Source organism: Penicillium longicatenatum, assembly GCF_028827895.1.
Source record: "Penicillium longicatenatum strain IBT 33135 chromosome Unknown contig_2_segment0_segment0, whole genome shotgun sequence".
Taxonomy (NCBI): Eukaryota; Fungi; Ascomycota; class Eurotiomycetes; order Eurotiales; family Aspergillaceae; genus Penicillium; species Penicillium longicatenatum.
The window spans coordinates 1,453,108-1,479,684 of record NW_026643120.1 but is presented as its reverse complement, the minus strand read 5'-3'; the positions used below and the strand labels follow the sequence as shown (position 1 = coordinate 1,479,684).

Genomic DNA, 26,577 nt, shown 5'->3' with positions numbered 1-26,577 from the left:
GGTGGCGCTTTTGACGGGTCTGGGCACGCATCCATCAGACGTGGGTGAGCATTATCAATGCAGGCCGGACAGGATCTTATATCCAGCTGTGCACGTCAACAGATCAATAGATATACCGGAAACTATGAACATAATGTTAGCAGATATGCTACCCAAGTATTGTCGAAATATGTCGAGCAAAGATATAGAAGAGAAGAACTCACTTCAAATTTTCGCGATCTGTCAAATCCAAAAAGGCAGTAGCGTCTAAATCTCTGCCTTCAAGGCCTCCTTCCATCCGGGACTGGATACGATCACGCTTCTTATTTTCCCAGCGGAGGAGGAGGCCGAGCGTGGTGATAAGGCAAGCCTCGATCAGATGGGAAACAATCATAGACCAAATTCCTAGCGTGTACGTTGGCCTAATATTTCGTCAATATTCTATCGCGAAGGGACAATTTTTTTCCGCATCAACTCACGACTGATCCGTCTTGTAGAAAAATGGACCTGCAATGTTACCAGTGCAGTATCCGAGGAACAGAACCGCATTAGTGACAACTTTCTTGGTGTGACCTAGTTGTTAGAATTTCACGAGTCAGTGCATATGTTCTTCATTCTCGTGGCAACAATGGGTGACTGCAAACGTACCTGCTGTATTCGCAATCTGCATGCTCAGAACGAGCACAAATGCGGCATTGTACGGCCCGGTCAGATAGTAGCAGATGAGCCGACCGACATGCTGATCTATTGGCACAAAGCGTAAACCGAAGGCACCGGCCAGATTCGGAATCAAGAAGATCAAAACAAACACGCAGCGTCGGTTCTCGAACCGGTCATTCAGGAATACACAGGCCAAAATGGAAAGGGCTATGAGAATTCCGTAGGGGATCTGAAGAAATCGCACGTCAGTGGGAAGAATATACACTGGTAAGGATATCAAGCACCTGCAAAATGGTCGTAATTAAGGTTGAGTAACCAAAGCCTCTGATAATGATGGTACCGAAATTTGAGATACCGCCGTTGGGAATATTACCTAGTTAAATTATCAGTGGACGTTCCAAGATGACAAGCTTATCTCGCGGACATACAAACGACACCCAGAATGAAAAACATATAGAGCTTATAATCCATGAAAGCTTCAAGAATCTGATATGGTTTCAAATGTTTGTTCTCCACGCCAGTCTGGTTCTCTCTGATGCGCTCAACCGCGATTCGTCGTTCCCGTTTGCTGAGCCCTGGAGCGTTGACAGGGGAGTCTGGAAGGAATATGAACATGATGATACCCCACGTAGCGCAAAGGGCTCCACTAAAGATCATTAGAATATCATACGTGGAGATGAGACAGCTGACTTACATTATAAGAAATTCGTATTTCCAGGAGGGCAAGGCCCCTCGAATATGACCAATACCGTAACCCAGTAGACCACCGAGTGCGATTCCGATACCATTAGCCGTATACCATAACCCGATTCGTACAGGCTGCTCACGGCGGGTATACCACATGCTGGTGATAAGCATGAATGCTGGATCAGAACATGCTTCCGCGGCTCCACCGAGGGCTCGAAGGACGGCGAGAGTTCTGAAGCTGTTGCATGCTGCTTGTATCATGAGGAAAACACCCCTGGATTGATAGTCAGCTTTTGAAGGTTCAGTGTGGGTTCTTCACTCACCACATGAAAATATTCACTCCCAGGTATTTTCCTAAAAACTTAGTTAGAAAGAGATCCGAGATAGAAGGCTAAGATTCGGTGGGGCAATACCGATCGGAAGTCGCTGCATCAGAAAATTGGTGGGGAATGCCCAAGCCAGGAACCCGAAATAAAAGATACTGCTAAGCCAGTTATACTGAGTTCCATGTAGATTGAGATCCTCTTCAATACCGAAGATCGCTGCATAGCTCAAGGTGGTCTGATAGTTTCGTTAGTGAAACCTTTCGCGTGTACGTTCTTACGAGCTGACCTTGTCAATGTAGAAGAAAGCATAGCACACAGCTAAGTATGGCAATATCATGAAATCAATCTTCCATAATATTTTCCGTGCTTCCTCTGGGTCAACTTCTTCGTGCAGTTCGTCTGGATCGTCGAAAAGTGCCATAGCAGTATCGCCATCCTTGGATTTGGCAGACTTCCATTTGCTGCCGCTTACGCTGGATTCAGCGTGTGTGGTGGTGGGTTCATCCATGATATCCGCTTTGGGGCCAGGAGTTGGCTCAGCGGGGCGGTTGTCCGCCATTGTAATTCAATTATATTTTAAGAACAAATCTGGGCTGGGTAAGATGAGGCAAAGTGATGAACATGAACAAAAAATAGGAACGGGGACTTGAAAATTTACGTGGGGGTTTTGAATTATTGAACAGTGTGGACATATTCACACGTAGACAGTCACGGCCTATGCTTTTATAACTAGGGTAGAATCAGGCTTTACAAATCCAAATCGACCCCTATCTCCCCGCAAGCTCGAAAGCTTGAAGAAGCGGGGAAAGCTATACCTTATGCTACGCAGAATGGTTGGTTGTTGCAGATTTGGGGTAAGATATGCACACGGGTCTTGGCTGACGAGCACAGTTCTCGGATTAAGTCCGCCTTAGCCTTCATAATCCCAGGTACTTCAAAGATAGGTACATAGCATTGCAGTGTTGTTACGCATGGTACAAGTATTCTTCAACACCAAAATTCATAGTCGGACTTCATCCGACAACTCGGTGAGCTTTCCGTAAGGGATAAGGGATGCAGATACACTTGGCATTCTTTTCTAAGGCGTTTTGGATCATCAATGATAGGTAAGATTGAACTAGCATAGACGGAGATTATGGTCTAGACGACGATCGGGCATTAGAAACCGTGAACCATTTTGCCTAGAGGGGACAAGCGGCGTGGGGGCGTGGGGAATCCGGGGACCGAGGCGCGGTTTATGCGGGGAATCGCCCACGGTCGAGGGGCTTCCAAGACCCGGACGAACTACAACAGGAAGGAAACTAACAACACGAGAAGTTAAAGACTAATAAGGCTAAATGAAATAATTCTATTATCTTGATTTAGTGTATTGGTACTGTTTGCTTTTAAACTTTTAAGCTTGTAAGCTTTTTCCCTTCTCATCATCTGGTCATGGAAACCATTGTTCCCGGTTAGAGCAATTCCTCCTTGCTGGCAAACTTTCTTATCTCTCTTTTCCTTAACCCCGAAAGGTCATTTTATTGAATTGTTTTATCTCCGGTTGAAGTTGAGGAATCGGGACTGAAGATCAAATAATTAGCCAACCGAAAATGCGCGAGTATAGTAGATGAGAAACTTACCGCGAGGAATAATATGATCAAATTAGACCCAACAAACGCAAGGAAAATTCCCAGATCCCGCCACCTATTGTCGAAATTCATCTCATAAGTCTCGTAGAACTGGTCTCCAACCTTATATGCACAGTACTCGCATGTCTGTGTCGCATTATCCAACAGATACCCAGCTCCTCCACGCTCAAAGAAGGAGGCCATGTATTCACCACAGGTCTGGTTATCGGGAGCAGTGAACTGATTGTACTCGGAGCTTGCGCATTCCACCTTGCGCCCATGCAGCTCTGTGACGACCATGCCACTGATCAGCCGAGTGAACGGATCAAGCTGGTAGAGCCAAGAACGCCAAAATTTCGGCATCTGTGGTCTGGGAATCGTGACACCACAGAATAGGGAGAAAATGATGACGAGTGGCGGGTTCAGCTGAGAGGCAATGAAGCTATTAGGCGTTGAGGCTGAGATCATTTGGCCCAGAGTCACGGCGAAGAACTCAGTGATGAGGACCATGAAGAACTGGTAGCCGGCGCGGCTGGATTCGGATGAGAAACCGGGGATGTAGTAGATTGGCAAGTAGAAACAGACAGCACATAGCAGACTGTAGGGAATCTCAGCGAGAACCATGGATAGTGCGAAGGCGAATTGGCTATAGGTTTTGGAAGCGGATTCTCGGTAGAAGATCAGTCGGGCCATATCGAAACGTGGCTCGACCTGCTGAAGAATGATCGCTGGAAGGACGGTCACGTTGAAGACAACGAAGACCCGATACTGCAGCGAAGAACGGGAATCATCAAGCTGTAGGAAAGCCAATCCAGTAATCAAAGCCAGAGCGACGTGAGTGAATAGTCGAGTAAATCCGTAGTTTCGGGATCGCCAGAAGGAAAGGAAGGTTCGTCGACCGACCACTTTGATTTGATGCCACATTGGCGAGGCATACTCTTTTTCGATTGGAGATCCAACCTGGTCTGCCTGGTCTTGGTTCAACTGAGCGCGGTCTGCTTTGATCTGAATGATATCTTTCTTCACCTGCACCAACTCAGACGAATTTTGCCAGATGTCACCCCAATCCCGATCGCCGATTCGTCGCGTTTGCCCTGCACCAATAGCATCGAGCATCCACTCGGCAGGGTTAGCGTCTTCAGGGCAATCGGCACCATTCTTATGGAAGTAGTCCCGCAGGATTTGGGAATCATAACCGATTTCACCAAAGTACACACACTGGCCACCCCTCTGGAGGAGCAAGAGTCTGTCAAAGTTTTCGAACAATGCCGAGTTAGGCTGGTGGATGGTGCAAAGAATAGCTTGACCAGCCGTCGCCAGTTTTTTCAAGAAGCGAACAATATTGAAAGCCGACTGACTATCAAGACCAGATGTAGGCTCATCCAAGAATAGTAGAAGCTCCGGCTTGGCTGCCAATTCAACACCAATGGTCACTCTCTTCCGCTCCTCAACCGAAAGGCCAGTTTCCGGGGTGCCGATGATTGCATCAACCAGATTCTCTAGCTCAAGCAAGCCGATGATTTCCTCAACGTAAGCGTACTTCTCAGATTGTGGGGTTTCAAACGGCTGTCGAAGATCGGCAGAGAAGCGCAAAGCCTCTCGCACAGTTTGCATTGCCTCGTGCATATCCAGCTGTTCAGCATACGATGTACCTCGCTGGAAAGCTGTGCCCGGAGGTTTCCCATCTACCAGAATCTCTCCGGTAACTACACCGATATTCTTTCGTGCAGCCAGAACATCCAATAATGTTGTCTTGCCTGCGCCTGATGCGCCCATGAGAGCTGTTAATTTTCCTGGTTGAACATAACCGTAAACGGAGTTAAGCAGTTGTCGAGTACCAGAGGGGACAGGTACTTCATAGCAAACGTTCTCCCAGGTGAAAACTGATTTCGAGGTGATCTGAACATTGGCTCCGGCTTCGACAGTCTTTGATTGGCGGTTAGCCCTCTTTTTCGCTAGAGCCTCGTTCAATTTCTTCCGCTCCTTGTTCTCTTTTTGAAAGAAGGTGATTGTTTTGCCACCAGCATCAAACTGGATGGCCTCTCCAAAGTACAGGTTGCTAGCAAGGAAGCCGACAATTAGTGCTAGAATTATTGTTAGTCGGGAAATGAAAGAATTTTCAAGACCAATGCATTGAAGGGTGTCCAGATTGGGTGAACATACCAAGCATGATGCCAAAGTTTCGCCACAGATCCGACTTTTGATAGCTGAAGGTTGTGGCAAGGTAATTAGATCCGGGGATGATGTCGGAGCCTGAAGCACCACCAGCGAGAGTGCAAGCTTGGTGAGCGATGTCATCATAGCCGGCACCATGAGGCACCAAAGACTCCGATACACATGTCATCGTTAAACGAGTGAACTCATTGATCATCAGTGAGGAAAACCCAAGCCCAAACGGATTAATGTAGAAGATCCATCTCAGCCACACCTGGCCACTGGACCATTGAATCAGATAGCCCGATGTCAACACGAGAAGGGTGATCAAGACAGCCGCAAATTTCATCGCATAATCGAAGTCGGGGCTCACACATCCAATTATTCGGAAGAACACAGTCATGCACACGTATCCGCTAAGAACGAAGAGCACGAAGATGAAAAAGGCCCCAGCGTCCAAAGCCAGACCACACATGAAATAGACGATGATGCTGAAGACTATAATTCTGAGAGCCGCGAACGCGGTATCCACGAAGATTTGGGCCAGGAAAAGAGCGCTCGGGCGGTAGAATGTGAATGAACGATGTTTGTTGACAATTGAACGTCCCATCATAGTGGACGCGAGTTCTGCAAAGGCTTGAAATCCATTAAACAGCATACTGATGAACAGTAGACCTCCTCGAGTAAATGCACCAGCGCTAGTCTCCGGTTGCTTCAGCCAGACGGTACCAAGAATGATTGCAATTCCAGTTGAAGTGACCCAAGAGACCGTCAAAGCAAACTTATCTTGCCACTTGATTAAGAATTGCCGTTGCATCAAGGCCCAGATTTGAAGATGAAAAGGAATGGAGTACACAGATGACTTTGGAGTAAACTTCCGCTTGGCTTCTTGGTTGGCGAGTTCAAAATCTGCGAAAATTTGCTTGTCATGCTGGATCTGTGCACGATAGGCCTGCATCTCTTCATCGAGTCGTTTGCTGTGAGTAGATTCTTCAAAAGAATCAGCCAGAGCCTCTGGTGTCGATGGCACATCGTCGGCACTTCTTCCATCTTTAAACTCTCTTTCGAAAGGATCTGTGCATCCCGTGAGATAGTCCGGCGTCGTCTGTCGAGGCTTTGCCCGGAAACCGAGGTCCTCGAAATAGGCTCGCGCCTCATTAGTGGGACCGAAAAACACAGATCGTCCACTATCTATCACGAGAACTTTGTCGAACTGATTGTAAATGGATTCAGAGGCTTGATAGAGAGACACGAACGTGGTAGTTTTGTAGATGTTCGTCAGGATCCGAAGAGACTTGGCGAAGTCAAGCGCAGTCGACGCATCAAGTCCGCGAGTACTGTTATCCCAGGCAAGCACAGTCGCACTGGTGATCATCATTTCGGCAATACTCACTCTTCTGCGCTCACCACCACTGACACCGCGAATGAACTGGTTACCAATCACAGTATTGGCTGTGTGCTCAATGTTAAACATTCGAAGCAACATTTTGGTCACCTTTTCCTTGAACTCCGCCTTTCCCACTCCATACGGACGCTTTCCTGGGGTCTTGGTGTCCAAAGCAAATCCCAGAGTCTGTGAGACAGTTAGGGTCGGGTGATGAATATCGTCCTCCTGGTTGTATACGGCCTCGCCCCGGAATCTCTTGGAGAATGCGTCTGATTCAAAATGACCATACAAGACCTCGCCGTCGACACCGGTATACCCAGCACGCTGGTTGGCAATAACCTTCAGAAATGTTGTACATCCCGAGCCCGGTCGTCCCAGGACTAAGACCATCTCTCCCGGCCGAGTCAAACCGCGGAATCCTTCCAAGATGTTGTACTCTTTTCCACTTTTACCCCAACCAAATATGTTCATCACAGTTTGTGGAACATTAAAAAAGTCAATAATTGCATCTGGGAACGTCTTGATGAAAGTCTTCACACCACCGACTCCCCGAACGGTGAGGCCATCCCAAATTACGCCTTCGAGAAACGTGTTAGTATGGATGAATGTTAATATCCGGGAATCATGACGTACCGATATGCTTATCCTTGATGCCAGCCTCGTCCTCAGCAGCGCGATTGCCCCGAAGAGCAGTCTCCAAATCCCATGTGTTGTCAGAGTCGTTTGAGCTTCTTGCCTTCTCCTCATCGACAGTAGCCGTAGGTTTAGATGCCCGAGAGGCATGCTTTGATAGCCGACGGGCTTGGTGCGAAATGCTGGAAAACTGTCTATTCAAGTCCGAAAAGTCCTCTTCAGCCTGTTCGACGTCGACGCCATTCTGTACCGACGTCACACCTTGTGGGTTAGCGATACGAATTTCCTCGCGTCGCTGCTCATAGCTCAGCGAATCCACATCGGAGTGGTTGCTTCCCTCAGGCGTAAGGAACTTTTCGTCCGTGGTATCGATATCTGATGCCTGCATTGTTTGTGATTAGGCAGCAAAGAGCCAAACAGCCAGTGTCTTCTCTACCGCCCCTGGAAAGCAAGAATATAGCCAAGGGGCATTCGTTTCCCACAGGACAGGAGCAGTCAAAGCCGGAGACTTTCGAAGATCGATGGAAACCGAAAAGAACGAAAAAAAATGAGGGAATCGAAGGAAGCAGACCGAAAATAAAATTAGGGTCAAAGCCAAGATTGAGTCAACAGGCTAACGCCTAAATCCGTTAAGGATGGTACGTCGCCCACTTCATCGTCCACTCGGCTCCACATAGGTCCAGAATCCGAAACCTTGGCGGAACAATCCCTGATGATAACGCACATGATGAAGTAGCGGTGATGAGTCAAGTGCGGAATTAACTAAGTAAACTAACTTTCAGCACTCTTTGACTCAGCATGACGGAAACAAGAAGTAACATGCACCCCGGTTAAACCCCGGACATGCACGAGGTACCAGTGGGGAAAGCCCCGTCGGCATATTCCGGTGGCAGATACCCGTCTTGGATATGTCTGGCGGGGTCCAAATTGGGTTTAGAGCATATGGAGCACAGAAACGCGTTGATTAATTGGAGTTGCGAGCCTTGCACGAGCACAGAGCTCCGTTGCTTTGTGGGAGTTGCCTGGGAACCTTGTCTGTGGGGTCCATGTGGAGCGACCGAGCCTGGACTCGAGCTAGAAGACAGCTTATCCAAGTCCTTCCCCACCAGGGTCCTGAGCTCGATCATCCCTTAGCCTGTTGTGGTCTTCTCATTTGTTGTTACCCGGCCGTTGTTGTATGATAATTTATGCATAAACGGGTGATCAAGGCGGAAAGATATGCAAGTATACGAAACAATGCAAGTCAGGCCGGTTGGTTTGGCTGGTCGCGTTTCGGCAACAATAAGCGCCCGAAATTGCCGAGGGTAAGCAAGGCTCGAAGGATGCTTACGGCAAGACATGGCCTTTTTGGCTTCGAGAATTGCGAGAGGGGCAGCTCACTGGGGATGCTATTGTATATCTCTAATACTAATTGAAGCGACATGGGAATCTCGAAGTACTGGATATCAGTTCTCTACTAGCTACGCTTCCTAGCGCTGCACGAGTTTATAGACGTGCCTGTCCATTTAGAACGGGGTCTTTTGGACGGGCCGGAGATTAGGTTGCCGAAAGTTTGTTCGTTTATACTGATGGTGTCTGAAGATTTGCACCGCAATGCGCAGTTGAAAATTAAGGGAAGAAGAGAAAAAAGAAAAGATAACATATGAATATAGACATAGCTTATGTGGTTGGATTAATAGACAAAGTACGCAGCCTATTTACATAATCTGGGGTGATAGCTCAGTTGGGAGAGCGCACGACTGAAGTTTCACTACAGTCTGACATTGTCATCGTGAGGTCGCCGGTTCAATCCCGGCTCGCCCCATTTCAATTTTCTTTTTTTTTTCTTTTGCTTTCTGTTTCACTGTACTCGTGAACAAGGATACAATGGGCAGTTCAATTGGAAGTTTTTCATATTCAATATCATGTAGTTCATCATTGGTAGCTGACATCGTTTCCAGGTTCGAAATCTCACGAAGCTTGCCGCTCCAGTCTGCAGATAGTGATCTATCCAAGACGATTAAAGTCACGATGCTTTTTTCAAGCATATATTATTATCCTGGTGTCAATAAATTATATGGAGAGCTTTTCCCTATTGACCTAAAGCCGGTAGGATTCTGAATGTCTCTCAATAGGCACAAAATCCCATTCTAAAGCGTTGATTGGCTAGGCCCGTAGCTGTGTCGCCGTGAAACAGTCCGCTTTCGAAGCTGAGCTTGACATTTAACTGGTCACTGGGACTTCACATACCTCTCCCTTTGTATCAGTTTAAGAAAGTAATTAGAATAGCTTACGTGAATCCTGGGCCTGGACGGTGAACCTCTATAGTCCAAAATCGACCAGGGCTCCAGGGTCCAGAGCTGGGCATATTGGAAAAGGGTAGACAAACATATTCTGCCAACCATCACACTGGATCGCCTCCTGGCTGCGACCACGAAAGTGGAGTTTCTCGGTGCGACCCGGTTACACATACTAGAATGTTGAGATGAGCTGGCGGGGCAAAAGTGGGGTGGGGTAAGGATTTCCGGCATATAGGAAGGCACATGCGAGTGAAGCAGATAAGCATGGAAATGCTGAAAGAAATGTTTCCATGTACCCCAAAGAAGCTGGGGACTAGGCGTCGGCTTCTACTACCTTGAAGTACTTGAGGAGCAGCTCTCCCACGTACGTCCCTTGATTATAACTATCAAACTCCTCCACGCCTTATCTGGTCCCTCACGTCAACCTTGGAAGTATTGATCTTGCGATATTCTGCACATTGAATGATTGAATGAGAAAATAATGGCAAATCGAAACTTTACTTGGGACTCTCAGGTCCACTGTATCAAGGACCTTGAGCGCCTAGGATCGGAAAAGATGCAAAAATCATATAAAGGTACTTTGGGCAGCCCAGCACCTATAACCGCATGCATTTCGCTGAAAGGTTGAAAAGCGTAATGATCAAGAAGATTACAGCAGCTAAGATTCTGAATTGTGATAGACTATTACAATGAAGGCGCTATGGATATGATCACGTACGTCCATCTACCATATCTCCATGTTTTTAAAAACTAGTAGTTCAGTCTCTAATTCCACTGCTTTTGAGAACACATAGTCTCCGAGACAATGAATCAGCCTACGATCGTTACAAAATCCGTCCCCAAATTCTCCGAGATTTAACCTCCCTCGACACTTCGACCACTATATTCGGCACCCGCGTAAGGTTTCCCTTCGGATTCTCTCCCGCAGCAATGCAAGCAATGGCGCACCCTGACGGAGAATGCGCTACATCTAGAGCTACAGCAGCCCTCAACGTTCCTATGGTATTATCCAACTACTCCACAAAGCCTCTTGAGGATGTCATTGCTCACAGCCCTGGAAATCCCTACGCGATGCAAATGAGTCTTCTAAAGAACAAGGGTGCTATGGTAAACCTTCTAAGAAGAGCCGACGGTAATTTTCAAAAACGCTTTTAAAAGTTCCCCTATCAGTGCTATTAGTTAGAAGCATGTCAATGGCGGAGAAGATCATGACTGATCTGATTCGACACAGCTGCTGATTTTAAGGCCGTACTTGTGACCCTTGATGTCCCCTGGCTCGGCCGTAGACCTAATGAGTTCCGGAACAACTTCTCCCTTCCTCATGGGATGGAGTATCCAAATCTGTTCCCAGGAATTGATGCGACAAATCTTGAAGATGGAGATGACAGTATGGCGTACGGTAAGAGAATTCAGTTTCCTCCACCAAGCCCTTTTGATAACACGAGTGTATTGCCAGATATGCAACTGACTTTTGTTTTGTAAAAGACTCATCTCTCCAGTGGGAGGATATAATGCCTTTCTTTCGTAAACATACGAAGATGGAGATCTGAGGCAAAGGAAGTTAGTCTAGTGTCAACTTTGATAAAGAATCAAAGCACTGATAACTCGATAGTTTACGGGATTAAGGATGCGAAGAGAGCTATCGCCTGCGAATTTGACGGTATCTTGATATCAAACCACGGGGGTCGTCAGCTTGACTCCGTTCCTGCATCCCTCGACGTTCTACGGGAGGTGGCACCTATTACTAGAGGGCTGATTACCGTTACCATCGATGAGGGAATTCGCAGGGGCACTGATATCTTCAAGGCCCTTGCTCTTGGAGCAGATTTCTGCTTTGCTGGTAGACCAGCTATCTGGGGTTTGGCTGTAAGTCAATCACCTCTTAGCTCATTGATCACGAACTGATGATATGTTTTCCAGTATGATGGACAGAAAGGTGTCGAGCTAGGGTTCAACCTTCTATATGATGAGTTCACGACGGCTATGGCGTTGGCAGGGTAAGTGTGCTCCTAAGTAAGATTCCTCATTTTGACTGATGAGAGTCAGATGTCGTAATGTCTCCGAAATTACAAGCGAGTTCATCTCGGTGTTGCAGCCTGATGGTGTTCTTGCGAACCTATAGTGAAAGTTCTCTGATTTTAATATGGCAGAACAAAACTCGGCACTTTGCTTCATTCATGACTACAATAGCATCATAACTACATGAATGATCACCACAAACATGAGGCGTAATAGAACGTTGCAATATCAACTTAGTAGTAGCACCGCACCAGTTCTATAAACGACCAACCTCCAAATGCTAGTGGTAGTAAGGCCTGGACAAAGTCTTTGTTCCCAGACATCAGATAAGACACTTATCGCCATTCTCACACTTTGGATCCCGTATTCTGCTTTGTTGTACCAGCTGCGGAAGCGCTCTTGGTGGCCCGGGTCAAAGGACTCACTTGCGGCGATAAATGCAGGCCAGTAAAGTGGAGCTGCGACGATATTATATTCAAATTTGATCTTCTTGACAGGTTCTATACTTTCAATCACTTTCCAAATAAATGGTTAGAGGTAATGATGCCCAAGCATACGGACATCCTGGGCGAAATAGATGATTATGGCATTGTGAAAGGCCCGAGTCATGCTCAATAATTTCAGACTTCGACCTTTTGCTGGAGGTAGTAGCTACTAGTTTATCCAACCATTCTATTATGTCGATTTCCAATGCCTCAAATTTAGAAGTCGAGTGAGATGGAACTGTCCTTGTCCCACTTCGCCCTCGTTCCTCGGAAATCTGATTCACGAACTCCACCATATATTGGCCCTTAACTACCGCACTATTTATACGTCTCGAGGTGCATAATCTTATATCTCGTCTCCTAATACTAGAGCATGATGATGTGGATTTCAAGTGTCGTGATGCTTGTCACCACTAGCAAAGGGAAAGGATTTACTTATAGACTACAACATTGCCCTTCCATAGGCCTTAGGCTTTTTACTAGAAAGTAGGTCTGCCTATCTTTGTCTAAATGTATTACCCATATTAAGGTGACTGGCCGCTCTTAGTGCGACAATGTAATAGAGCTCTTCACTTGAAGAATTCTTGCAATCAGGCGATGAAATTGACTAGAAAATTGCCTTAGAAGTAGCACGGAGAGAACATGGCTCATCCTATGGTCATGGCTTCACCATGCTAATAGCCCCGTTATTTACACCGATCTGGATACCACTATTGTTACCCCCAAATGTAACTTGAACAGAGCGGTTTTGAGTTTCTATCGCAGCTCGCAATGTAGAGTCTTCTTGGGCTTCTGTAAGCGTTGAGGGATTCTCCCCGCTAGGTACCTTATGTCGTATTGCGGTTTGCAGCTGGAGCAGCTCCACCGCTTTCATGATATCACCATCCGCTTCATATGCTGCTGCGAGGACATGCTGCGATGTTAGTCGATCAACATGCCCTTTGGGAAGAATTTTTTCGCGTACTGCGGCCACATGCTCAAGTAGCCCCACTGCTTTCTTGATCTGACCGTCTGCTTGATATGCTGCTGCGAGGACATGCTGCGATGCCAGTCGATCAGGATGCCCTTCGGCAAGCGTTTTTTCGCGCAATGCAACCACATGCTCGAGTAGCCCCACTGCTTTCTTGGTCTGGCCGTCTGCTTGATATGCCCTTGCAAGGACATGCTGCGATGCCAGTCGCGAGGGATGACCCTCAGCAAGTGTTCTCCCTCGCACTGTGACGACATATTCTAATAGTCCTAGAGCCTTCTGGATTTGGCCATCCGCTTGATAGACTCCCGCGAGTTGATGCAGGGATGCCAGTTGGGAGGGATGTTCTTGATTGAATGTGTTCTGTCGTACTGCGACCACATGCTCAAGAAGCTTTACTGCCATCGTATTTTGACCGTCCGAATGATATACAGTCGCAAGCACTTGCTGAGAGAGTAGTAGATCAGGATGGTCTGTAGCCATTGTCCTCTTTCGGACTGTGACTACATGCTCCAGCAGCTTCACTGCTCTCTTAATCTGGCCATCCACTTGGTATGCTCGTGCGAGCTCATGCTGAGATGAAAGTCGATATTTATGGTTTTCGGATAGTGTCCTCTCGCGGATTGCGACTACATACTCCAGTAGTTCCAGTGCTCTCTTCGTCTGACCGTCCGCTTGATAGGCTCGTGCAAGCTCATGCTGAGAATTCAGTCGGGAGGTGTCCTCTTCAGCTAGAGTTTTTTGTCGTATCGCAACCACATGCTCGAGTAGATCTAATGCACTCTTGATCTGGCCATCCGCTTGATATGCTCGTGCTAGTTCATGCTGTGCTCTTAGTCGCAGGGGGTGCTCAATATCATAACACTTTTCTTTCCATTTCAAGTCTTCTCTGAAACAACGAATGGCGTCTTTCGTACGCCCATCTTCTAGGAGACACATGCCGATCTTGTAGCATAGTTCATACCTCTCCTCTATATCATTTCCATCATTCTTCCAGAGAACCGTAAGAGCATGTGGTAGGTATGCTCTCCATAATTCACGATTCGCCCAATCACTCAGTGGAAAAGCCACCGCAATGTGGCGTGTCGTGTTCTTGAGTATTCGTTGCATATATTCTTCTTTTTGTACCCATAATCGCGTCGCTAGCTGCACTAGACTGTGCATGTCAAATACTTTGCCATCATCTCGTTTGGTCATAAATGCATAATCGCATAGAGTGCCAATTGCGAACTCCATTTGCTCCTCGGAACACAAAGGCGGGAGGAGTGATCTCGGAATCGCCTTCGGTTCAATGAATGATATAAATGCTAGTAATTCAGCAGCGGCGGCGTCAGATTCTCTTATTCTCTTAAATGAGATCAGCCACGTCGTGGCAACAGTATCGGGGTATCGAGTGTGATCGTGAAAATGCCTGCTCATCAAGCCTATCCTATCATGTTCGGTACCATGCATTAACTCAAGGTATCGTGAAGTCAAGATGTTGTTCCTATTCATGTAGGCAGCCGCCTGCGTTATGGCCAAGGGCAGCAAATTAAGCTCCTCGAGTAATTGTGCTGTTGACTGCCGACCACAGAGCAAAGCTTTATCCACGACTTTCTCGAAAAGAGCAGTGGCTTCCGCTGGCATCATTTTCTGGATTTCGATTATGTCTCTTTCCGCGAATGACACCGCAACCTCACGTGAGCGAGTGGTCAGCAGCATCACGCCGCTTCGGCTATCGGGCAAATATCCGTAGAGTCCTGGGACATCAGCACTACCAAAAAGTAGTTCTAGGTTATCCGCATTATCCACAATCAAAAGCCATGGTCCAGCCGCCTCCGAGCTCAAGTAGCGCTGCACCAACTGCATGACTGTTTCGTCATCTGTGGCTTTATGAATAGCAAGCTGTCTCGCGATTTCTGAGTAGGCCTGCTTGAAGCTTCCTTCGCTCGATGCGGAAACCCAAAAGATAGAATGTCCTGGCATATGTTCTTTTGCCCAATATGCAAGCTGCAGAGCGACTTGGGTTTTGCCCGCACCCCCAAGTCCAAACAACGCCACTTCGTAAGTTTTTTTTTGGAAGAAGATTTTGTGTTTAAGCGAGCTCAGCGTGTCCACGCGTCCAGTAAAGTGGTGACTTGCTATAGAAGGGATGACATAGTGGGTCTGGGATTGGCTGTCTAGTGTCATATTAGCAAATAGTAACTCCGAAGTGATGATTAATTTCAAACTAACAGCTATGTAATTCACTGTGGTCACCCACGGGTGCTATCGTGCGGACCGCGATACAACATTGGGCTCAACTTACTTGCTTGCTGAATTTTCGAAATGTCAGAGTAGGTCGGCTCGATGCCAGACCTATCTGCCGACAATACACCAGCCCGCGTGAAAAAATCAACAAACCTCTCGATCGCTCTAGTCTGCTCCGAAAGATAGTTTCGAGTATGCGCGGATATTGTGCTTGCTTTCTCCCAATCTGACAATGTGATATCCTCAAGGCCACGATCCACGTTGAACCGAAAGTACTGGCCACTATCACCGAATCGCTCGTTCATGCTTGTGGCAACCTTCTTTGACGAACCGGCCATCTTCTTCAGTCCGTCTATGATTGACATTCGGGTATCCTTGATGTTGACCACATCTCCAAGACCGGTTCCAATACTCAGAACTTGTAGCTCTTGGTGATCAGGAAAAACCCGCCGAGCTTCCGTTATGAGCTCATCACAGGGATTATTATACCCGAAACCAGCATCAATGTATTCGACTGCATCCCGACCAACTTTGATAGACTTGAAGAACGTAGTTGCAGCCGAAGTTGCACGTGCTACCTGCCAAATAGTGCATTCCTTCAAGTCAGCCGATGTACCGTATGTCTCGAAGAGCGTCGGTTTTGCGTCGACGTTGGATTTCGTGATTGCAAGAACCACCCTATAATCTATTAGCTGCTACTATTTCGTATCCTGTATTGATGTATTATCGGTAAGCCTACGTTTTTGTGCAAGCCTGGTCACGGAAGGCCAGATTAGAATGTGGACACGTTCCGGTTGTCGGGGAGCCTTGTCGCCGACGGGTCACACATTCCCCATCTGTACAGAACTCTCGAACTGTCTGTTTAATGGCTTCCTCAAGCGCCTGGGCGGAGAAAGCTCCACTGGGCGACGCTGGGAGTATAGAGGTCCATTTTCGAGTAAATGCCTGCTGCGCAACTTTCCGGTAGGCCCGAATGCATTCATCCACAGTCAATCCTAGCCGACCGAGCATGATAGCGATTATTCTTTTATATCATTAGAAAGTCCCTTCGGCATGTGGGGTAATAGCAATCACCCTCCAGTGCTTGTGCCTCCGATCAAGTCAAAGTGGTCACACGGTCGTGGGACGCGGTCAAGGTGCTTAACGTCGCGAATTTTCTCCATTATCTTCTCCAATATGAGCAGACTTGAGATTCCGCGGATCCCGCCCCCATCTGTAAGTATGTTAGCGGGCCTTCGTGTATGGACAGAAGTCTTACCAAGAGAAAGGATTCTTAGTGGCTCAGAACGGCCGCTCAAGGACACGGTAGACTCCATATCTCCCAACGCTCTTGCTGAACGAATGCCGTTTATTTAGCCGCGATGCGTTGAGTGTTTAAGATTTGGGAGCGATAATTTAGGAGAGCGCGAAGTGTTGTCTGACGATGTCAGCGCCAGCTGTGTCGGGCGACCCCTCCCCCGCATGTTGCATGTCGCCTGTACGACGAAAACTAATCAGATTTGCTTACGGTGTTGGCATGTACTTGTTCTGTATGGCAATCACGTTTCAAAGGCAATCCGCCCTGCACTACTTAGGCTTCATGTCCGTAGATCCTCGTCCTTCTCGATCTTACACCACCTTATGGTATAACTTCCAACAAGCATCCTATCAATGTTCAAGCTATTTTTCCGAACTTAAATTCAGCCAAGAACGACAAACTGAAGACATATGGGAAGCGTACGTTCTGAGCAGTGTGGGGCCAACTCAGCTTGTAGCCCACGCAACTATCATACAGTAGGTGTTTTCAAGCGACTATTTATTACTGGTCTGGGTCAGGGGTGGTGCAACCGCATTTGGTATGGCGTTATGCAAGACAGAATATGACAAATGACAGAAGAGAGTAAGAGATTTAGGACGTCGAGAGAACAAATAGTCTTACGCAAATTCGAGTCGTAAAAAGTATGTGTATTAAGACCATTGAGTTGGGACATTTACCTTACCCATTGTTTAAAATCCAAATGTCTGCATAAAGTCCTTGAGAACCGCTATCAAAGTATCTATAGCCGTGCTGACAAGCTCAACTTCAAGTCATCGACAACCTCCTTGGCAACCCTTTCGCCACTACGAACAGCACCTTCCATATAGCCCTTCCATTCACCAGCAGTCTCAGTGCCAGCGAAATGCAAGTCACCCGTTGGCTCACGGAGTGCGTTGGGACCGAGCGACTCCAGAACGCCAGGGGTCAGATGAGCACATGGACAGCCATAGCCGGCCAGCTCATCATTGCTCCACTCGTACATAACCATCTCCACAAAGTCCTGCTTAATGGTGTCCTCAGCTTCAAAAAGTGCACCCAGTTGAGCAAGAAGTTTCTCCTGGCGCTCCGGCTGAGGAAGGGCAGCCCATTCTTGGGCTGGGGGACCACACATGAAGCATGTGAGGGCATATTCCTCATCAGCTGGACTGCATGAATCGCGAACAACCGCCGCAGGACCAGTGAATGACTGCGCAAGACCACAGAAGCCTTTAGGTATCCAAAAAGGGGCTTTGAATACCATCATAGCTTTGCTATAGTAGCCATAGCTTGCAGACTCCGACCAAGCAAGCTTGAGGGGATGAAGGGCAGGTTCAAAGGAAATTGTCTTTAGAACAGGGCTGGGGACAGTCGTTATAACTTTGCGTGCACGGTATACACTGCCATTTTCAGCGATGACGTCGACAACAGGACTCTCTTGGCGAATATGCTTGACCGCAGTATTGAGTCGAACAGTGTTTGGCACAAGAGTTTCTGCTAGCTTCTTGGAGAATGATTGCGTTCCCTGTCGAATGCGCAGATGCTGACCGCCTCCTTTGCGGTCTGATCGCATCTGCAGCAGACCACCACCAGACTTGCAGTAGTTGAGGAAGAAGAGGGCCGAAAGATCACGGGGATCAACACCTAGCATCGCTCGAGTCCAGACCGTTGCGGTCCAGAGTGCCTTGTCAGACGCATTCTTGGATCGTAGATAAGCTTCAAATGTCATGCTGTCAAGACGTGTGTCTCGGGGGTTGAAGATATCAACAGCCTGGCAGTCTGCCTCGGCCGTATCGCGGATTCGGATAACATCTTCGATGGAGGCCGGGTCAAACTAAGCAAAGACGAGCTCCGATTTAGCCAATCTTCTTCCAAATTCCAAGGCGTGGAGCTCCGTCAACATATTCCAACATACCTTGGGAATTTCACCATATGCGAAAGCCGAGATACTACCATCTAGGTCTTGGATCGCGCAGTCTCCAGTTGTGTTCTGCTCAATGAGTTCCAGTTCAAACTTCCGCGCAAGACCAATCATGCGCGTTTGATTGACATCATTGATCCAGCCGGCACCAAGTTCGAGAATGCCACGACCGCTAGCCATAGGCTGACTCCAAGTCTTGCCTCCGACACGGTCGCGCGCCTCGAGGACCACACAAGATAGACCGCCTCGAGAGAGCTCCTGGGCGGCCGTCAATCCAGCCAAGCCAGCACCAATGATGACGACGTCGTAGCTCTCAGTTCGAGATCCGCTTGTCAGCGCTCGGGGGATAGACTGGGCTAGAGGCGGACAAGCAATGAGCGCATCCACCTCAAACAGCCATGTAGGCACCGCTAACTGGGTGACCGGAACCAATGTCATTGCGGGTCTGTGACCCCCAAGGAAGCGCCGGATTGGGCGTACATGCTTTCGAAGTCTTGGGTCATAATTGACAATATATACTGTCAATTTGGCAATGTCTTTGACCTTAGCTCCAGATGCGATAATCAAGCGCCGCAGGTTGAGAAGTGCGAGGTGAATCTGGGATTCGTAGTCGGCCGGTACATAGCCAGATTTGGTGGCACCGGCTTGGCCAGATATGTGAACGAGCCTGGTATTTGGGGCTGTGATAGTGGCCGGAGCATGGTATACTTTGGATGTGTTGGAGAGATCGATAATTTTGAGGTGGGATCGCATTTTGAAACCTCAGGGAGGCACAATGGACTCTAATATTTTATATAATGGGAGAATTGAGGAGATCGACTGCCCAGGTGGCTGGTATATGTAAACTGTCCGTGCAAAGACTGGTAATAATCGATTCGGACAGAGCTTCACCCGGCGATAAAGCTTCCTGACCCCACTGTTGATTATTTAATCTAGCATTGCGGGGTTGTTGGGGACTGCCACCATATGAACATCGTTCTAATCTGTACAGCGCATCAGGATCCAAGAAGTAATCGAACCCGCGAAAGCAGCAGGAGCGAGCGAGACCCCGGCGATTGGCTGGGGGAGTGGAGCGGATCTCGATGCCTTATCGGTGACGATATGGAGATAAGCATCCCTGTGACGCGGAGTCGAACAGCACGCGATTCTCATCTCGCAGCCCTGCAGTTCCCCAACATTATTCTGTGGCTGATCATAATTGCTTTTGGCTGATACCACTACTCGCGTGAAGATCTTCGGGCTTTTACAAGTTTCCGCGAAGCATCACTAGAGGCAACACCACAACACCGCATGATATCTTGATCAGTCTTGGAAAAAGCCGAGTGTCGATACACGCAATCACTGTGATGGTGTCTGCCAATCAAAGTCCTACTTTACGCTTCTTTTCTACCGACAAATGACGGCCATCCGGGCTTATACACGATACTGTTTCCGGTAGGCAACTTCGTTGAGACCTATTCAATAGTAAAGTAGGAAAAGAGGCCTTTGGGGCAAACATTTCTTCAATACTACGAAGTAAGGATTGCGTCTGCACATGAGGTCTACAATTCAAATCACATAATGACGGACCATGACAGTACTATCCCACTTTCATCCCACATCCCACATTACAAATCCCACATTCCACATGGACCCACTCTGTTGACACTACGGAGGAAAGCATTGTCATTAGCAATCATGTAATCCATGGCTTACAGATCGACAGGGAAATGCATTATTATAGATCTACTCTCAAACTGTCCACATAATTCATTGGTAATCGTAGAACTCGTTTACAGCCCAATACTCTATTCACCAATTCTATTTAATACAAGGCTTGATCCACAGTTCTGTACATTCAAAACCCCTGATTATCACCAAGATAGCAAATTCCACACCCAAGCAGAAATTCCCATTCACCATGGGTAGAAGCACCGTCGTCATCATTGGCGCCTCACACTCCGGACTTGGAGTTGCAAATGGCCTTCTGAAATCCGACGCTGACAAAATCAAGGTCGTCTTGATCAATCCATCAGAGAAGGTTTACTTCAATATTGCAGCTCCTCGCATCCTTGCCAAACCACAATTCTTCCAGCCCAATCAATACCTCCTCCCAATCGAGAAGTCATTCTCGAAGTACCCAAAGGAGTCATTTGAATTCATCAAAGGAAGCGCAAGTCGCATTGACACCGCGTCAAAAAAGGTCGAATTATCGTCACAGCAATCCTCCATCTCCTATGACTATCTCGTTATCGCATCCGGTAGCGCAACCTCATCCTCAGTCGACGGAGAACTGGCTCCTTTCAAACCGTTGAACGATCACGACCTCGAAGCGTCCATCAAATCGATCCAAACGGCCATCTCAAACGCGAAAAGTGTCATCATCGGCGGAGCAGGCCCAGTCGGTGTCGAGTTCGCCGGAGAACTTGCAGAAGCATTCAAAGACAAGAAAGACACCTCAATCACTCTCATCTCAGCCTCAAAGCATGTTCTGTCGATGCTGAAGGAGAAGGGTAGCCTGGCGGCAGAAAACGTGCTTGCAGAAAAAGGCATCAAAATTGTAGCCTCAACCAAGGTTGCGAATGCCGCACGCAATACCTCTGGCAACCCAGCTGGGTGGGTTGTTAACCTGGACAACGGTAAACAGCTCCAAGCGGACCTGTATATCTCTACGACTGGGACTCTTCCAAACAATCAGTTCATCCCCGCGGAATTTCTCTCAGCAGATGGATGGGTCAAGGTCGATAAGAACCTACGCGTTACCGGTGATGCAGAAGATGGCTTTATTTACGCACTCGGAGATATTACCACTCAACCAGTGCGCACTGCGATCAAGCTTGCGGATCAGATCCCAGTCGTTGTTTCCAATCTCAAGGTTGCAATTCTTGGCAAGGGGAAGCTTGTTAGCTACGACTCCAGTGGATCTTTGATGATGGTCGTGCCGATTGGAGAGAGTACCGGAACCGGTCAGATGTTTGGATGGAAGCCTTGGGGAATGATGGTTTCGATGATCAAGGGAAAAGACTTTTTCGTTTCAAAGGCCGCTGGTATGCTTGGGTTGAGTTAATTATGCGCTCGTTACTCATTTTCTGTACTAATTCTCTTCTTATTTCACTACTACTTGTAATATTGGAGATCTTCAAGTGTTCTGCATGTGCAGGTGCACATCTGTTCTTTTGCGGTTTATCCTCATATATCCAAGATGTCTTGGAGTTACCTCATTTGCACTACCTATCAATGATTTACCTATCGATAGCTGATTCAATATGGATTGAGGATGTGTATCATTCTTGAAAGTTTATACTGGATATTTTTTGATTTGTATTGTATGTGACTAGAAGAAGAATCGCTTCAGGTTAGACTTGTATCATCAATAGCTATATCCTTCAAATGGGAGAAAAGAAAAGGACCGATCCTCTGAAATAAAGAAGAAGAGGTCTCCTCAACGGGGCTTGTCAAGCAACAGCCCAGCGCCATTCCTAACGTGAAGTCCCATGCAACGACAGATGATAGCTCGTTCCACCTGCCTGAATCTGCAGTATCATCGAACAAAGTTCCCACCACAGTACGAACGTCATATTCGGACCGAACATCATACACGGTACTGTCCCAAATTTGGCTTGGAGCTGGAGCTCTGACTTGTAAACATCGAGGGTTGAAACACTCCAAAGCTTTAAACTTTGGATGCTGCGTAAGTATCACGAAGTTGATATGAAGATGAACTTTGAAATGAAGAAGAGCAAGCCTATCCAAAGAGTCAGCCCAGGAATCCAGTTTGATGAGCCTGCCTTGCATACCTTTGATAAACTTCTCGATGTATCGGGTTGAAAGTTGCTATGTCGATCTTTCGCTGATCATACACACCATATTTTTTAAAGAACTCAAATAGTTCCACATTACCAAGCACTCCCGGAGGAAAGCAATCTTCTCCCCTGTAAGTGACAAGGATGATCAGAATAAGTAGTGCCTGGAACTCGGCAAGAAACTCAGGCACTGGAGATCTCGGGAGGAAATCCTTCACCGAGGTTTCAAACTGAACATTTGGTATTGGTTAACAACTACCAATGACGACAGAGACAGATAGCCTTATGATGGAGAGAGTCCTTACGAGTTTTCTATTTAGCTCGGTCAGGATAGCGTCATGATACAATTTTGCTTCCTGCCTTGTCTCAGGGGTTCCCATCATCCATAGCCCGGCAATTAATACTGCTATAGATAGCGTAGGGGGTTGTGCTGAGTTCTTGAATGTTTGCTGGTGCAGAATAGGCCAGTGGGGATGAAATTTACCGAAGTAAAGCTCCTCTAACTGGCGTCTATTCGTAGCATCGAGTAGTTTTTCCGCCGGGGTTGAAGAAAGATCCAAATACCACATTTCGTTCGCTGGGTTAGAGTTTGGAATTTCGCTAGTAGCAGACTCGCCAACTGATGCCGTGCTGTGATCATCGTTGGGTTTGCTGCGTTTGCTTGCCGCAGCACCTTCGGGGTGAGGCTTATCAGCTGAAGGTTGCGAATTGCCGTGATTCAAGACTCTATGGCGATTGAGCAAGTCCCTGTGTCGGAACTGTTTAATAACAATTCAACAGCCCCGAAATTACGTCGTTAGTTGGAACTAACCTGCGGTTAAATGTTGAGGGGCAGTCCTGGCAAGTAAATGGTCGGGCATTAGCATGGTCTCGTTCGTGCCGCCGCAAATGTTCTTTTCTTAAATAAGAACGAGTACAGCCAGGTCGCTGGCACCGGAAAGACCCTTCCATACCACCGCGACCCAAATGCTTTGCAGTGTTGGCAATGTTGGTCTCCGTTTTGTGGGCAGCGTAGTGATGGAGACCGGCTTTTCGCGGCATTACCAACAGGCCTTCATCGTGACTAAGCTTGCCACCCTGATGAATAATGAGTTTTAACAACAATGCATTTTCGGCTTCGTTTAGTTCTCGATTCATTCTAAACTCTCAAGATAATGAGGGTCATGGCCATCACATGAATTACCGTATGCGCTCTCGAACGGCCAAGCATACAAGGACCCAAAAGGTGACATGTTGAGCTTTACCAAAAGAATGAGCCACATTCTCCATACCTGAAAAACCTTGAATGCTGTGAACAATATCCCATTCTGATCCCAACACGATGCCATGGTCATCTTCGATAGCCTGTTTCGCTGTTAAATACAGCATCAGTAACTCCGAAGTGCCGCCACTGAAGTAAAGTCTTTCTCGGAAGCGATCCAACATAGTGAGACGAAGGTTCAGATCCCGACTTTTTAAAAGAATCAGATGCATAACATGCTCATGTCCAATGATATCCATGGCATCGACGGCACTAATAGCGCTTATGCCAAAAATCTCTGTCAGAATTTCAAACATTCGGTGAGTGCTATTATTGCGGCTTTGCTTTTCAGTGGCGGATGATCCAAGATTTGTCCAGATCTTGCAGGCAAGCCATTTTGTCTCTAGCATGAGCTTATAACGATGCTCGAATTTATCAGGCTTGGATTTCTGGCAGCTCAAGTGTATCGCACTATGCGCCCATGAATCCAACCCATTATTTAGCGCGCGTTGAATTGCTTGGATACGCAAGTTGGTATGTAAATTGGATGGCATTTTTGTTGCTGAATTGTCCATGGCGAAAGGCACTTTCAGTGACCTCTCAGTTAGTTTATCAAGAGCTTTATGGGCTTCAATGACAGGCGTCAAAGATTCTGCATCAAGGAAGCCATTCATCTCATCCAAGACTTGTTCATGAGACAGCTCGGAAAGGAAGCGTGCAAACATCTCGTATTGTCGAAAAATGCCTTTTAAATGCGGAGCTGCTTCAAAGGTAGAAAGGATTCTCCTGCAATGATGATAGTGGACCAGAGCTCTCTCAAATTCGCCGCTGAAAAACTCTATAGTCAAAAACAGAATACAAGCCAGGACAACCGTGTCAAGATTAGGAGTCCGATAAGATGGCGTGACAATTTCTGTAATAGCGGCGTTATAATGTCGCACGACAAATTTCTGATCAACTGGCGAGTGTTCAGTATTCTGCTCATACAATGAGCTCATAGCAACTACTGCATGTCTTATGGCTGGTTCTTGGTGGATCCACCGAGGTAAGGTTTCGGTCCAAAAACAGTGGGATAAAGGTACAGCACGAGGTGCAAAGACCTGTCGGAAAAATCCCAGGCTGCGGAGTTCTAGATTTTCAGCATCTGGTAAAGTTGAAGGTCGGACTTGGTCTGCTCGGGGGATCCAAGGTCGATAGCCGTCGCATTTTCGCCCAGTTGATGTGCACCGTGAGCAGTACGGATGGGTCTCATCACATTTAATTTTGCGGATTCTGATGAAGTGTTAGCATTTACTCTTGGAGGAGAAAAAGAATGAGCAGAGAACATAACGAACTTGCAAGTTATACACCCGGTGTGAGTCCTACGAATGCCTTTGCGAGTCATTCTTGACCATTTTTTGAATTGCCATTGAAAAATGGGATTGATGAAGGCGTTGAGGTACACGCGCTTAGTTGTTATTCAATATGAAGGAGAAAGCACGGGGAGAATATCATGGGTCTCGTTGCAGTAGAGAGCGGGGATATGCTAGGGCGGTATTCAACATGGACTACGGCGGTCAATAGCCGCCACATAGTCGTTAATAGTTATCCCCGCCTGGAAAAACTTCCATGAACATACTATCCCAAGTGATGTCAACAACACTATTAGCTTTATAAGAGAGGAAGCCTTAGGTCCATTGGCAGTGTTGATGAGATCTCACGATGAAGAGGAAGTCATCCGAGGAGTCAATTGCTCTAAAGCAGGGCGCTCCAACTATATTATGACTTCGAACCTACACAGATCCCATGGCGTGTCAGTCGCGTGTGAGAAACGGCAAATAAACAGTGTATTACATTATAAATGTTGCTAATACTTGGCCGTACTTAAACTGGCTACAAGCGTCACCCATGCGAGCCCCTCATCCCTATGGCCAAAGCTCCAACAGCGAAAAGAAATTGAAAAAATGAAAAAATTGTTTCAAACATAAGTGGAAATTCTAGATTTTGATGTTGAATTTCAATCACTTTAGATTAAAAGAAGCCTAGGGAGTTTTGGAAGCTGTTCATAAATTCTGGACGTGATGCTGTTTGCACCTGACAGCTATGTTCGTTTTCCTGCGTAGATCGCGCTTCCAAGTTTCTATCCCCTGTTCTCCTCAGCCCCCCCCCCCCCCAATCCGCCCTTCTTCATCCACACCTGTGAGCCTCATATCAGGTGGAACTCCTCTTGCCAAGCCCGATAACAATCTACAGTGCCATTGGTTTTTCCTACGATTTCTCGTCGGAACTGACCTACTCAGGCACCAGGGTTCCTCCTGAAGGAGCTACTGTGTGTCACTTGAATGTCCTGTTCAGGACCTCACCCTTCCTCGATTGGGCTGCAATGGAGCTCGACCTTCCAAGCTTGAAGGTATCGCTAGATTGCATCTAGGCTTCCAATATTTGCCTTTTAGGCGAGGCGGCGCAATTTCCGAATCAAGCTCCACATGAACCCCTCTTAGTGCGCTCAAGGAATCATTCCCCTGTTCGCGACAAAGGTCGGAAACTAGAGAGCACACCGCAGCGAGCTTCCAATCACTCTGGCATCAGCGCAGTATCCTCGCAATCTCTGCTCTATTATCAGGACCTGTGTTTAGAAATCCACAGTCACTCTGCCTTGTTAAGAGCTTTGTCATGAAACGTTGACTTCCTGGGGGCTGGGGCTGCTGTGCCTCCCACGGTGGCTTAGATCGAGCTGAAGCTATTTCCGTCTGTACGGCTGAAAACCCCTGTTAATGCATGCAACTAATGCGCTCGCTGCTTCAATCACGAGGTTCTAGCGCAAATGCATCTCCATAGACGCGCAATCGTCCCTATCGGCCTTCATGAATCTTCGGCGCAACGGGACAAACCCCCATTTCGGGGGAATCGAAAAAAAGGGAATATTCTAGATGAGACTCTAGGGCTATGATAGCTTTGGCGCCTGCA

At 47.3% G+C, this 26,577-nt stretch overlaps 7 protein-coding genes across 7 annotated transcripts; 2 read left to right on the top strand and 5 right to left on the bottom strand.

The window, feature by feature from the left end:
- Window positions 1–103: 103 nt before the first annotated feature.
- Window positions 104–2,211, bottom strand: N7484_003078 (putative MFS allantoate transporter; the record flags this gene model as incomplete). The annotated part of the gene is made up of 10 exons (XM_057113498.1): window positions 104–122; window positions 204–401; window positions 459–552; window positions 628–868; window positions 924–1,012; window positions 1,068–1,285; window positions 1,334–1,600; window positions 1,650–1,680; window positions 1,740–1,887; window positions 1,939–2,211. The coding sequence occupies 10 exons, from the start codon at window positions 2,209–2,211 to the stop codon at window positions 104–106; spliced, it is 1,578 nt and encodes a 525-aa protein (XP_056973638.1).
- Window positions 2,212–3,182: 971 nt separating this feature from the next.
- On the bottom strand, window positions 3,183–7,821 carry N7484_003077 (putative ABC transporter; the record flags this gene model as incomplete). Its single annotated transcript, XM_057113497.1, has 4 exons — window positions 3,183–3,212; window positions 3,272–5,343; window positions 5,423–7,378; window positions 7,434–7,821. 4 exons carry the CDS (start codon window positions 7,819–7,821, stop codon window positions 3,183–3,185), a joined length of 4,446 nt encoding a protein of 1,481 aa, XP_056973637.1.
- Window positions 7,822–10,642: 2,821 nt separating this feature from the next.
- N7484_003076 (alpha-hydroxy acid oxidase) lies at window positions 10,643–11,834 on the top strand (the record flags this gene model as incomplete). Its single annotated transcript, XM_057113496.1, has 5 exons — window positions 10,643–10,844; window positions 10,944–11,111; window positions 11,325–11,578; window positions 11,633–11,709; window positions 11,759–11,834. 5 exons carry the CDS (start codon window positions 10,643–10,645, stop codon window positions 11,832–11,834), a joined length of 777 nt encoding a protein of 258 aa, XP_056973636.1.
- Window positions 11,835–12,874: 1,040 nt separating this feature from the next.
- Window positions 12,875–16,731, bottom strand: N7484_003075 (uncharacterized protein; the record flags this gene model as incomplete). The annotated part of the gene is made up of 5 exons (XM_057113495.1): window positions 12,875–15,345; window positions 15,474–16,093; window positions 16,155–16,439; window positions 16,490–16,628; window positions 16,674–16,731. The coding sequence occupies 5 exons, from the start codon at window positions 16,729–16,731 to the stop codon at window positions 12,875–12,877; spliced, it is 3,573 nt and encodes a 1,190-aa protein (XP_056973635.1).
- Window positions 16,732–17,451: 720 nt separating this feature from the next.
- N7484_003074 (putative flavin-containing amine oxidase) lies at window positions 17,452–19,362 on the bottom strand (the record flags this gene model as incomplete). Its single annotated transcript, XM_057113494.1, has 2 exons — window positions 17,452–18,522; window positions 18,604–19,362. 2 exons carry the CDS (start codon window positions 19,360–19,362, stop codon window positions 17,452–17,454), a joined length of 1,830 nt encoding a protein of 609 aa, XP_056973634.1.
- A 1,147-nt stretch (window positions 19,363–20,509) lies between these two features.
- N7484_003073 (NAD(P)/FAD-dependent oxidoreductase) lies at window positions 20,510–21,655 on the top strand (the record flags this gene model as incomplete). The annotated part of the gene is made up of 1 exon (XM_057113493.1): window positions 20,510–21,655. The coding sequence occupies one exon, from the start codon at window positions 20,510–20,512 to the stop codon at window positions 21,653–21,655; it is 1,146 nt and encodes a 381-aa protein (XP_056973633.1).
- A 1,102-nt stretch (window positions 21,656–22,757) lies between these two features.
- On the bottom strand, window positions 22,758–24,356 carry N7484_003072 (C2H2-type zinc finger protein; the record flags this gene model as incomplete). Its single annotated transcript, XM_057113492.1, has 4 exons — window positions 22,758–22,840; window positions 22,876–23,138; window positions 23,203–23,529; window positions 23,575–24,356. 4 exons carry the CDS (start codon window positions 24,354–24,356, stop codon window positions 22,758–22,760), a joined length of 1,455 nt encoding a protein of 484 aa, XP_056973632.1.
- Between the last annotated feature and the right edge of the window lie 2,221 nt (window positions 24,357–26,577).